The following is a 12,506-nucleotide window of genomic DNA, read 5'->3' as shown; positions in this document are numbered from 1 at the left end:
GAGAGAGAGAGAGAGAGAGAGAGTGATCTGGATACTCGCTCACACTTCCTCCCTTAGCGGGAAGTCATTTCCTGTTGGGATGATTATTTAGGGATTTGGCATAGTCAGCATGTGTGTGTGTGTGTGTGTGCGTGGTGGGCAGGCCTGCAGTTCATGTCACATGTTCTTGTTCATGTCCCATAAACTACAGCCTGTTATATGTTCGCATATTACAACAAATCTCATCTAATTCACTCTCTTTTTGATCTTTCCACCTTTTTATAAATATTTCCTTCTAATCTTACTTTCTCTGCTCCCTCGCTCTCTCTCCTCCTCCCTTGTGTGTGTACATATCTGTATTGCCATCATTGTTTTCCTCATGTTGTGCCTCATTCAACTTTACTCAGGCAGAAAATCATAGCCCATACACAGAAACACACACAGTTCGCCTTTCCAGAGAAAACCAAGGGAACCACTTTGTCTCCTCCCTACCTTACACACCCAGCCGCCTCACACACAAACACAACTAATAAACAGTTATTTAAAACAAAACAAGAATTCAGGAACATTAGTATTTTATGGGCTTTCCTTGGATCCTATAATGAGACTGACCTGTTTGACTCGATCCGGGTTGACGGTGGTCTGCGGCTGCAGGATGCTCACCGGCTCTGTCTTCTGGGTGCTCTGAGGCATCTCCCTCACCTTCTCAGCGATGAAGTCATGGACACCATTCAGTGCCTCCACAGTCCCCTGGATCAGACACACACGCTCTGTTGTGCCTACACAAACACACACAAACACACACACAGATGGGTCAGTGTGTGAGCTTAAACTGGTGGCTAGTGGTATCGTGATTACCATTTCAAGCAAAGATAAATAATAATCATCACTTGTCACGATATGAAACCATTCAGATGAGTACTTTTAATCTCTTGAGTACTTTTATGAATCAGCGTGCTGTGCAAGCCTGTAAAGCAGGGTGGCAGCAGCACACCACAGCTGAGCGCTACTGCAAGAAACATGCAGAAGAAGACGGCAATCCTTATAATTTAGTCAGCAGTTATTTCTATCAATGTGATTCCTATATTTACAAGATCTTTTTGAAATTATGACTGACTGTATCCCAGCTTTTTTCTCAGCATTTCAAAAAGGTTTCTGCAGCTTGGTGGGAAAGCACAGAGAGCAGGTAGAGGTTTGATGTAACGCAGCTCTCTCAGTTTAACTTGAACGTTCAGAATTTTCTGTTTTCATCTTTCTTTCTTTATGCTGCCGAATGGAAATAAAACCAGCCATGGCACATGCTTCTATTCAAAAAATAACAACTGTGAGATAAGAAAAGATAGCAGGAAACTGTAATGATCCCCACTGGGAAATAACACTGCAGCAGCGGGAAACAGCAACAAAGAGAGAGGGGGTGAAAACACAGAGCTATCAAGAAATAGAACAAAAGATCGAAGTGGAGAAAAATGAACTTTGTGTAGGTGCTGTTAAAAAAAAAACAACAGAAAACCTAATTACAAACTTGTAATTACACAAATAACAAATGAAAGTATTGATTTAATACATCGTGCATTTGTATAATTGCCAGGGAGAGAGAAAGCTGTTCGGAGTCAAAGCTAATTAGCCGCAGTGTCCACGAAAGCTAGTAAAACATGATATTCTTCACCTCACAGAAAACATCAGGGTTCATATTTCCTCTCTCCTTCTTCTGAACATATCGGCATCGCTCAGTTTATGTCTGTTTCCAGGATTTCGTCCAATCAGGAAATTAATCCCCAGGGCACAAGAAAAAAATCAAACATGCTGTAATAATTTCCAAGCTTCTGCTTCAGTGTGTACACCACGTGTGTGTGTGTGTGCATTAAAACTGCATCGGCTCCAAATAAGCTGGACAAAGTACATCACGCAAAGCTGTGGATGCACGGGGGATTCGCCCTCCACTACTTCAGCAGGAGAAGAAAATCAAAATGCAGCTTTTAGCTTCAGTTTAATGACGTTTGCATCTGCTAAAGATTAACTGCAGAATTTGTAATAATATACAAAAAAACCCACTTAGATGGCTTTTGACAGAATCACAAAGCACATCAGTTCAGGATTAATGTCATGGACATTATTACCGTAACGCAATTTTAAAGTGTAAATTAAATTGAAAAGCCTGTACTGAATTACCTCTTCACTATATTGTTTCTTGATGTAATAAAAGAGGAGTCAATGCGTAAGATTATGATGATTAATAAGACCGGACAAAAAACACAAATTCTATATGACTTTTTCTTCTTTTTTGTAATGAAATCTGATAATATAATGCAAGCAAAAACTTTTATTAAACTGGAACTCAAGCTCCATGGGGCACAAGATGACCTCATAGCAATGTGATGGAGGAGCACAACAATGAAAATCAGATAAGTTTCTGCCTAATGAAAATGCATACAATTGCTATAATACATGCTGTATGCAGAGAGAAGGGCAGACAGACACAGAGGAGAATCTAGGCCAATGCAAAGCCTCTCAGACTGGCTGTACTTTAACAACGCACTGAAACTAAATCTCTTTCTTTCTATCTATTTACTATCACTCTCTCCTCTTTTTTCTACTTTTTTTTGTCCTCACAAACACTTCCTTCCTCACTCTCTTCCTCCATCCCTCATCAACTCACTATATCTCCCTTTCTTTATCCCTATTTCTTCACCCTCTCTCATCTCTCTCTTTCCCCCTCCCCCCTTGAGTCCAGTACTTAGTAGGATCTGCTCTTATCTCGGCCCAGCAGCGTGTCATTTAGCTCTTCCTGTCCCTTGCCTCTTTTTGCATTGTTGGACCGTCTCGGTTTGGCCCAGCTTGGCCCTGTGTGGCAACACTGGAGAGGAGGGATTGTGGGTTTTAAACTGCTATATTTGTACAAGGGTGTTGGGAACTGATGACATATTGCAGAAGCCGAACAAGAGCTTCTTTAGCCAAGAGAGACTGTTTCAGTGCTTTTAGGATTTTGTTTGTAAAATTCTGCACAAGGAAACATTTCTAAAGGGTGAATATGTTAATTAGCGGACAGCCCTCAGATGAAGAGCTGCACATGCAGGATGAAGAGGTTGTGACAACTGACACTAAAAATAAAACACACAGCACATTACGCATTTGCAGAATTTGGCTACCTGGCCGTGCCGAACCTTTGCAATGCCTGTTAGCGTTACAGCGGTATTACTTCCCATTCCTATTTTTACAGTTTGGTGACAGCAGTGACAAACAGCCTCTGATGACAGCAGCTGAACGCTTCAGTTTGAGCGTGACGACAGGCCAACAAATCACGCAAGCTAAACATTGGCAGTTCTCAGTTGTAGCCACGCGCTACCGTTGTGTTGGTGAACATTTCTTTCTGCTTTTTAGTGAGTATCAGTAAGCGGAGCGGCATGACCATCGGAGTGTGTGTCTGTGTGTGTCTGTGTGTGTACGTGTGTGACGATACTGAGGAAACTGGGCCTCGTCTCTCCCTGACAGCTGGTGCCCTCTGGGTAATCTGGACCCGTCCAATCAGAAGCAAGGATTAGCAGGCCATTGTCTTGGCATGAGTGTGCGAGTGTGGGTTTGTCTTTATGTGTAGATTGTAAATATGGGTACATGCATGTGTGTGTGTGTGTGTGTGTGTGTGTGTGTGTGAGACTGTAGCAGAAAAGGCCATTCTGTCACTGGAGATCATATTGAAGCTGCCGTACAGCTGTGCTGCACCAACAAAGACCTGCTTAGTCCCATTACAAAAATATTCACACAGAGATCAGTGAATATGCATTTAATACAAAACACATTGTGCTTTTCATTGCAGGCCAAGCGGATCCCAAAGCACTGCTATAATTTCTTGCACACCTTTTTTCCCAGACTGGAATCAAGAAATAGTCCCTGAGTCATTCCCTGAGTCATTTTTGTGTTAGCAAAATAAACTTTTTGGTTTTTGTGGGTAATTTCACATAATCAAGTGTGGACTAACAGCACTCTAATCACCATCTTTGCCCTAACATTGTCTGGAAATGACACTCACATTGATTTTCTTTCCTCACTTTCTGCCATATTGGATTTTAAGAAAAGGATATATGGATTTTTGACTTTTGAGGCAGTGAATCGAGCTGTGAAGCAAACAGGAAGTAGGCTCATATCTCAGCAACTGTTTCATGCATTGACATTAAACTTGGTGCATAATTTGAAGCAATGGGGTTCATTATCACTGTGACACATTACCACTCATGTAAAGTTATTAAATGTATGCATCCAACAGATATGGAAAAATTAGAGCATCCATTTGGAGTTGTGTTATTTGAACAGTTTTTAGTCTTCTTTCTCTTTGGTCTTCAGCTCCTGAGATAAATTTATGTCTTTGTCTTCTGGTTGTTCCACGTTCTTCTCCCAGCCAGTCAATAAATTAGACTGTCAGCAGGTAGTTTGTCTGATGAAAGACTGAGGAGAAACCAAAAGCCGTTCCCACACACTGCTACAGCCCTGAACCACTCTAGACATCACCAGGCAGACACGCATGGAGAAAGCGTACGTCCGACTCGATCAGATCAGAAATTAACCTGCCAGCCCCCTGCTACAAAGTCTGTATGCTATCCGATTAAGCGCGTGTGAGAATCAGCAGGTAATTGTCTGGTGAATTCACAGTGAGGGAACAGGCATCCTGCGTCCTGGCTCCTGCATGCGCTACTCGGGCAGCTCCCTCGCCTAAACCAAATTGAGTATCTCCAATACTGACAGTGTGTGAGAAGTGAACTGACTCTCGCCTGCTGTGTGCTACATATGAACAAAGAACAAACATAAGAACAGAAAAGATGATATCCTGACCTTATTTCTCCCAACATTATCCAAAGTCCATGTGCAAACTTTGTGTCTTAATCTAAACTTATGGAGCTTTAAACTTTAAACTGTACACACAGATTTTACCATCTTATCTGGAAGTTGTTATCTCACAAAGCAGGAAGACTGAAGTTGAAAAATATATATATATATTTAAAAAAATTTAATTTAGCTGCTAAATGAAGAGACACACGAAAAGGCTGCTGATTATGTTCATGTTTTAAGGGGCAGTTTGTGTTTTAATTATCATGCTCATTCTCGTGTCTCAATGTCTTATTTCCCTGCAGGAAAAACGCAGACAGTGAGCAACATACAAATGCCAAAACAGCACCAACATAATAGAATTTATGCATCCCTCAGAGAGCGAGCTCTGTTGGCAGTCAGTTCTACGCTGGTGCAAAAACATCACTATGTGTTTGTGTGTGTGTGTCTTTGTATATGACTTGAGCATTTCCCCTTGTAAAACGAACCTCATCATTTGACATTTTAACGGCTGGAAGCTTTTTCCAGACTTGACATGCTGCAGCTGCTGAAGTAATATCTGTTCAATGTTGTTAAACCTTCTGTGTTTACATAATGTTTTAAGGGCATTTCTTAGACACAGAACACAGGGCAGGAAGAAAGACAATAAAGTCCTTATTTATAGCATTGCTATTCATGAGCATGGACATAGTGAAGTTGTGCTTTCTTACTATGGTTTAAAAACTGCAGGTGCTTTCATGCAGTGTTGTCAGGCCTTGTTGGTAACGTTTTTCACATTGCTGCACGGATAATTTAAACAAGAACAGTAAAAAGAAACACCAGTTACACTTACAGCAACAACAGCTAGGCAGCACCACTGAAATGCATTTCATAATGAGATAATGTCCCTAAGTTTTGGAAAATGTGAGTGCAAAGATGACAAAAATCAAACATTTATGATTTATGAACAGAGCACAAATAAATAGACTGGAGCAACCCACAAAGGAGCAAGCGTTACAGCCTACGAAACACATCAGAGACACAAAGAACTAAGCTCCAAAGTTTCAGGTCAGGAGGTTGGTCAGTTCCTAACATGAAACACATGCAACAGTGCCAGCAACAGCTGAATGATGCTACCGAGTTCGAAATAGCAATGAAATCTATCCACTCGTGCTGCTGTGGGGCATTTCTATTAACTAACTGGCAACTGTTTTTCTGGATGCAATTTACTGCACAGGTTGCAGCTACTAGTCTGGTGTCGCACAGCACAAACCGGCAGCCATAAAACACAAAATCCCGACAAGGTTCATCCCCCGGAGCATTAACTTCTGGACGAGGGTGACGGTGATTGGAAATGAAAAGTAAGAGGCTGCGAAATTCATAACAGACGTGAACTTCAGCTCGCAATTTCCACAGTGACCAAGTGACCCAACAGCATTTCGTTCAACACCAGAACACTCATCATCATCATCATCATCATCATCATCATCATGATCCAGGCTGTGGACTCTGGCAGTTGTTTTTATTAAAGTCTAACTAACATGACTCACTCCTTCCTCCACTGCTCTCTTCCTCCTCCTCCACCTCCTCCTCCTCCTCTCCCTGATGACCAGAGCGGCACCGTAGGAAGCAGACTGAAAGCACAGAGAGCTGCTTCTCCTCTGATTTCTGACTCACAGCAACATATGTATGCTCAGTATGGTGATGCATACTAAACTGTAAGATGACTGACACAAGAATGTCCCTCTGTCCTAAAAAAAGAGAACAATAACAGCCACATTAACGCGACAGAGATCAAAGAAACTATCCTGCAGTGGGAGGGGACACGCATGTCCTCTGCTACTGGAATACTGAAAACGGAAGAAGGAAGACACTTAACGTTTGCTTTGTTTACAGTGAGAATACTTTGAACGAGGGTAATGAATATGAGATGAGGATAACTGTGCAGTAAGTATTGTGGGCTTGCACTGAGTACACTGATGTATTTGCAGTGCGTCCACTTAACAAAGATGTCTCTCTGTCTGTTAATTGAAACAGAGCGGTCAACCTACAACCGGCAGCCATGATTCATTCTGTCCAGTCTTGTCCAGCTGGGGGTGGAGACTCGGTCACTTTGGGGATACTGTAGCTGAAGGCACGTTGCACGGTGACTGAAATGTCACAATTGTTCCTGTGGCTTTAAAAGTCAAAGATGTTGAAAATGTGCAACCTCGGTAATGTCTTCTGTGGCTCTGGATTAGTGTTTTGAGATTGTAGAGTCTTCACATTATAGCGAGAAAGATGGCGTTATCCTCTCTCCGATCCTATTTACTTGCATTCTCAGAAATGAGCTAATTTGATCTTAACGATGTAGTAAAGGCTGGGGTAGTTTTGCTATTTTTATTGTTTTGTAAAATGCCTCCTGCAAACTTCCAAATGTACAAGAACAGTAAAAATCTGGAGGGCCAGACAATTCATTTGCTCATTTTGGTGAATTTTATATACAAATGTGTGGCTTTGTCTGCAACATTTTAATGTGGAGATGGTTTTATATAAACCAAAGTGCTAAAGTCAGGCACCCACTGGCAATTTAAACTATAATGGAACATAATGCAAGTCTTTCAAGCAATCTGCATTACGTTTGAATATTTGTTCCTCTAGTAGATCGATTTTTGTCATTTAACATTCCTCCTGCGTTGGCATGAAAACGACATCCTTTCCTCTTTGTTTGGTAAAGTAAGGCCTTTAAATGTGCAGCTGTACACATCATCAATAAATATGTTTAGTTTCTAACACTGGTCTTCAATAGTTCATTTATTTTTCAGTTAATTTATAACTCTTGACTCTATCAGTTCATTTCATTTTCAGCAAATAACAAAAGTCGGCATTATCTTAAGTTAGCCAACTTGTAAACAAGTACAAGTCTTATGAGCAAGACCTGTGCCCTGCATTTTCCTCAAAATCTAGGCCTATACAATTTAACTATAATTCTGTTCTGAATCTCTAATGAATAAAACAACAAATTAATAAATGATAAATGATAAGCAAAGCCTTAGTAAATCCGTATGAACTCAGTCAGTCCTCAGTGGATAAAATGTCCTGATCTAGTGAAGCAAATGTTAAATTAAGGCAGAGATTGGATTTAGGTTTGACAAGATGAAGCTGCAAACTGTGTCTCTCAGGAATACTTTCTGTTAATAAATGTACAGATCATAATGTGAAAATTCTCCTTAAAAAGTGAGACAGCTGCCATGACCTGAAAAAACGTATTTCTTCTTGGTTTATTAATGTTGTTTTCCAGCTCTAGCAACCACTAAAGGCGTAAACAGTCTGGTTTCCACCACAGCTCGGCTGAAAACCGGCAGCAAGTGCGGTGAACGTGCGAAACAACTTGTCAAATATATTCTGGTAATTTCCTGCAAAGTGACCCATTTGAAAAAAAAAAATCCCCTGAGAGCTCTCTAGATCCCCGAAGTTCCCTGTTTGGAGAAAGTTTTCAAACTTAAAAAAAAAATAAAAAAAATAATATTTGAGAAACATCAGAAAGGGATAGCAGAGACAAGATGTGACAGAAACGCCAGAGGTCCTGTGTTCACAGGTACACGATGTTCATCGCCTGCTGTGCCAAGATGTACAGCTTCTTTACTTCCAGCACCCCTCTGATGGAAAAAACATCAGTGGCAGAGAGAACGACAAATGATAGAAAGAGATACAGAGGTTCACACGACTTCTGTCACATCTGAAAAACATCAAGCGAAGAGGAGGGAGACGCAAAGGCAGAGAAATGGACAGAAACGCAGAGAGGGGGAGGCAGATCAGCACAGAGTCACGATGCCGATGTCAAAATGGAGTGACAACAGAGAAAGAGGGGGACAAACAGAGACGAGGAGAGAGACAGACAGCCTGGGATGCAGAGAGGGAAACCTTTGTGAGACCTGTCATAACAAAGTAATGTCAGAAAAACAGAGACTAGGAGAGACCAAAGAAACAGGAGATTCTGCAAGATGTGCAGAGAAATGTTGGCTTTTGCTTTGAGCGTGACCTACATACAATTTATAATTTACCTGAACATCACTCATTAAGTTTGTATTATCAGTTGATTAATAAAAAAACAAATATCTCTTGTGGTTACTTATTTGCCTTTTCTCTCCTTTTGTCTTTTCTTATTTTGTTGCTGATTTCTTTCATTCCTCTACAAAGACACATTCACGCCACAAGCTAAAACTGAGAGGGAGAGTTAGAGAGACACAGACAGGTGCAAAATGACCGAAAGCAGGCATAAAGAGACAAAAACTGAGGCGAAGATGGAAAAACTAGATGCGAGAAGACGGCCGCAGTCTGAGCGGGAGAGAGAAAGTGAGTCTCCATCTCTTAATATAAATAACCTCTAAGGCTTCATTGGAGCCGATTGGAAGCACAGTGAGACGTGGCGCTGGTTTAATGTAAGCTCATTAAATGGATCTCCTTAGGCTGCGGATAAGCTCAGGTTAACTGGCTACCTTTGATCAGATCTGCTGGATTAGCCATCTGTTAGGGGTGCAGTTTAACACCTTGTTGTTTTAGGGGTTTAAAGAGTATATAAAGTAGCTTAGGAAACTACAGTAGCCAATATAGAACGGCAGACGGAGAGAAATTTGATGGGAAAAAGAATAAAGTCAAAGACATGAAGGTCACGGACGGCAAATTTAAAATTGAAGTTTGGTGCAGGAGGTGGTATCTGACCTCTAACTGGCCTCCTGGATTCAATCTTCCATCGAAGCTACTCTGACATTACAAGTGAATATCTGACCAAGTCTCATTCAAATGCGGTTATTAAAATTCTTTAGCACACCTTATTATGTGCCTGCTATTATTAAATCAATATCAGTCCATTATTAAAATCCAAAGATTCAAAGCAGCAGAAGTTTGGTGAGATATGTTTCAACTCTGTGAGCTTTGTTAACATTTCAGCGCTCAGTGTTCATGTTTAATTGTGCATATTGTCACATGTGTCTTAAAAGTATTGCTTTAAACTTTTAAACTTTGCAAACATACAGCTGAAGAGGCAGCCACTGGATTTTTCAGTAATTTACAACATTTTTCAGTTTTGATTAGTACAAAATCTGCATTTCTTCTAGCAATACAATTAAACTCCTTATCTTTATGATTTATTCAACATTTTACCCATTGATCTGTTTTTTAATAGTCAATCTTTCCAGCGCTATAAAGCAATAGAGTAACAGAGTAGCCTTCTTAAAGTTGCCCAACAAGCCTGTTAACTGACTCTAATAGTTTTTCTTAAAATTAATGAACTGATAATTTATGTATGTATTTCCTCCTGTCCCACAGTAAGACCAGCACTTTGAAGGGATAAAAGGGCTGACGCTGACCAGTAGGCCTCTGTCACAAGAGATGGATGGATTCATTGACTGAAACCTTAATAAGCCAATAGAAACGACAGCACTGACCTCCATATTGAGTTACAAAAGGTGTATGGGCCAAACAGCTGTTCCAGCTGTGGGGGCAAAAGCAGAGGCGTGGGACCATGCAGAGGAATAGAGGAATGGAGGGAGATAGAAGACTAGAAACTGTTGCAAAATGTTGCATAACTCCTCAAAGTTTTGTTCGAGTTGGTCTTCACTATTTGACTGATCCTGCTCTGTTACCTAGGCAACTAACAGTATCACCCCTCTGACCGTGCACACACAGAAACGCACACTGTTGTGCACATACACCAAACACACACTCTTTTATGCAGCTGGGCAGCTGCTGGTGATGTCATGAGTTGTTATTCCAAAAAGAGTGTGTGTGTTTGTGTGTGTGTGTGTGAGAGAGAGAGAGAGAGAGAGAGAGAGAGAGGGAGCATGACTGCATGTGCTGATGTAATCAGGGGCAGTAAGGAAACTTGGACCTGTTCTCTGCTGCAGCCAACCAAGTCTTCATTAAAATGAAGAGAGGACAGAAAGACAAGAAGAAGAGAGAGAAGAAAATGGAAGGAAGGAAGGAAGAAATTATGTAAAGAAGGAAAAAAGGAAAGAAGAGCTGACATATGGAATAAGAAAAGACAAGGAGAAGAAACTGTAAACCAAAGAGAAGGAAAAAGGTTCAAGGGGGAGTCGCAGAAAGAAATCAAAAGAAATCAAAGATGAAAGGAAACCAGAAAAACAAAAAGTTCTAGAGAAACATTAAAGAAAAGACAAAAATGAAAAGTGCATCCCAGCACTGTAGCTTACGTGGATGAAAATGTGATGGTTGCTTTGTAACAAGCTGGCACAGAATCATCTGGTCTCCCCGAGTGCCCACAGGGCTGTAACACACACTCTCCCACCGGCCCCCGCGTTATTTACACCAGACAAAATCATGGTCAATTAGGAAAAACATATTAAATCCTGGAGTTACCGTGGACAACTAGCCTGGGGGCGAAGCTTCACTGGTCTTTATTGAGTTTTACTGGCTTTAAAACAGCAAAACAGGAAAAACTAAAGTTTTCATCAGGCTGAGGTGTGAATAGTCTCGACATAAAATGTTCTCTTTCCAGATTACGGCGTCCACTCGAACTGAATGCTAGTTTTTGATAATAAAATCCTTTTGTTCTCGGGCGTGCTCGCTGTTAATACTACCAATCAGCACTAACAAGCACCCAGCAGAACAAAGCACGACTAGAGGTACCACCTTAAGTACAATATCCAAACACACACACAATAAGAGCAATCCAACAAGAATCTGAAGAGGTATTGTACAAAATTATTTAGAACCGAGAAAGACAGGATCATAAAAAACTATAAAAGCAACAAATGCTGCAGAGGAGAGAATGCAAGCAAATTAATCCATAAAAGGCCAACTTACACAATGTTCTCAGTTTTAGAAGTAGTTACTCAAATTATTGCACCTAATAATTATTCAGCATTACAATTTTTTTCATAATAAACTCTGGCTTGTGCAGCTCTTTTCTTTGTTGGAGGACCTACTCAGAGAGTTGTGCCGATCCTTTCATCCATGTTCTTTGTTTTTAAAGCAGCACAAGGTACTGTAAAAACATGGTTTCCTGTCATCCTCTCTCCCCTTCTCTCCCTCACTGTTTCTGCTCACTCATTCTCCCCCATCTCCTTCCTCCTCTTCCTCCCCCATCACCTCCGCCCTTCCCCCCATCTTTTATCTGTCTAGAGGTCCGGCAGTGACAGAGCACTCGACGAGAAGACTAAGGCAACTCTTTCTAAAGAGTAACAAAAGAAGCTGGAAGAAAAGGCAGGAATTCCTCTGCTCTGATGTAAGGCTTTTCACTTGGAGAGACCTGCTGCTCTCCGTCCAATCTCCACCTCCGTGTCCTTCACGCCTCCAGTCCACAAAGTCCCTTTCCCGGTTATCTGCTGACTTCACGAACACTTCTTCCATCCATATTTTCAAGCAGCACGGCTCAGAGCTCTTTGAAAACATGGCTTTTAAAGTATTTCTAAAAATCTGTGATAAATGGGCAGCAGTACATTACTAACAGTAAGATAAATGAGGTTGCCACTGCTTGTTAAAAAATCCTTTAATAATAGAAAACCTTCAAAAGTTGTGATAAGAGGAGCAGCCAGATGTTCGCTGCAGCAGGAATTTGAACTTTTGTGACCTTTATTTTTGCAGGAAACACTGTCACATTACTCCAGCCTTTCTCTGCATATGCAGGCACCATTTACAACATAACTATAGGTTTAACTTAATTACAGGTAAAAATATGTTTTGTAGATTTTCAAATGGTTAATACTTACATTAACTAGATAAGTCTGTACATT

The 12,506-nt window shown here is 40.9% G+C and overlaps 1 protein-coding gene across 2 annotated transcripts in view; it reads right to left on the bottom strand.

The window, feature by feature from the left end:
• nova2 (NOVA alternative splicing regulator 2) overlaps positions 1 to 12,506 on the bottom strand; it is an 85,553-nt gene that overhangs the window by 27,855 nt on the left and 45,192 nt on the right. For both annotated transcript variants that reach the window (XM_063493700.1, XM_063493701.1), the window contains one exon: positions 592 to 758. In XM_063493700.1, the coding sequence (XP_063349770.1) occupies positions 592 to 758 (167 nt within the window). The remainder of the gene's footprint in view (positions 1 to 591; positions 759 to 12,506) is intronic.

This window comes from Pelmatolapia mariae, linkage group LG14, assembly GCF_036321145.2.
Source record: "Pelmatolapia mariae isolate MD_Pm_ZW linkage group LG14, Pm_UMD_F_2, whole genome shotgun sequence".
NCBI lineage: Eukaryota > Metazoa > Chordata > Actinopteri > Cichliformes > Cichlidae > Pelmatolapia > Pelmatolapia mariae.
This window is presented reverse-complemented; position numbering and strand designations above follow the sequence as displayed.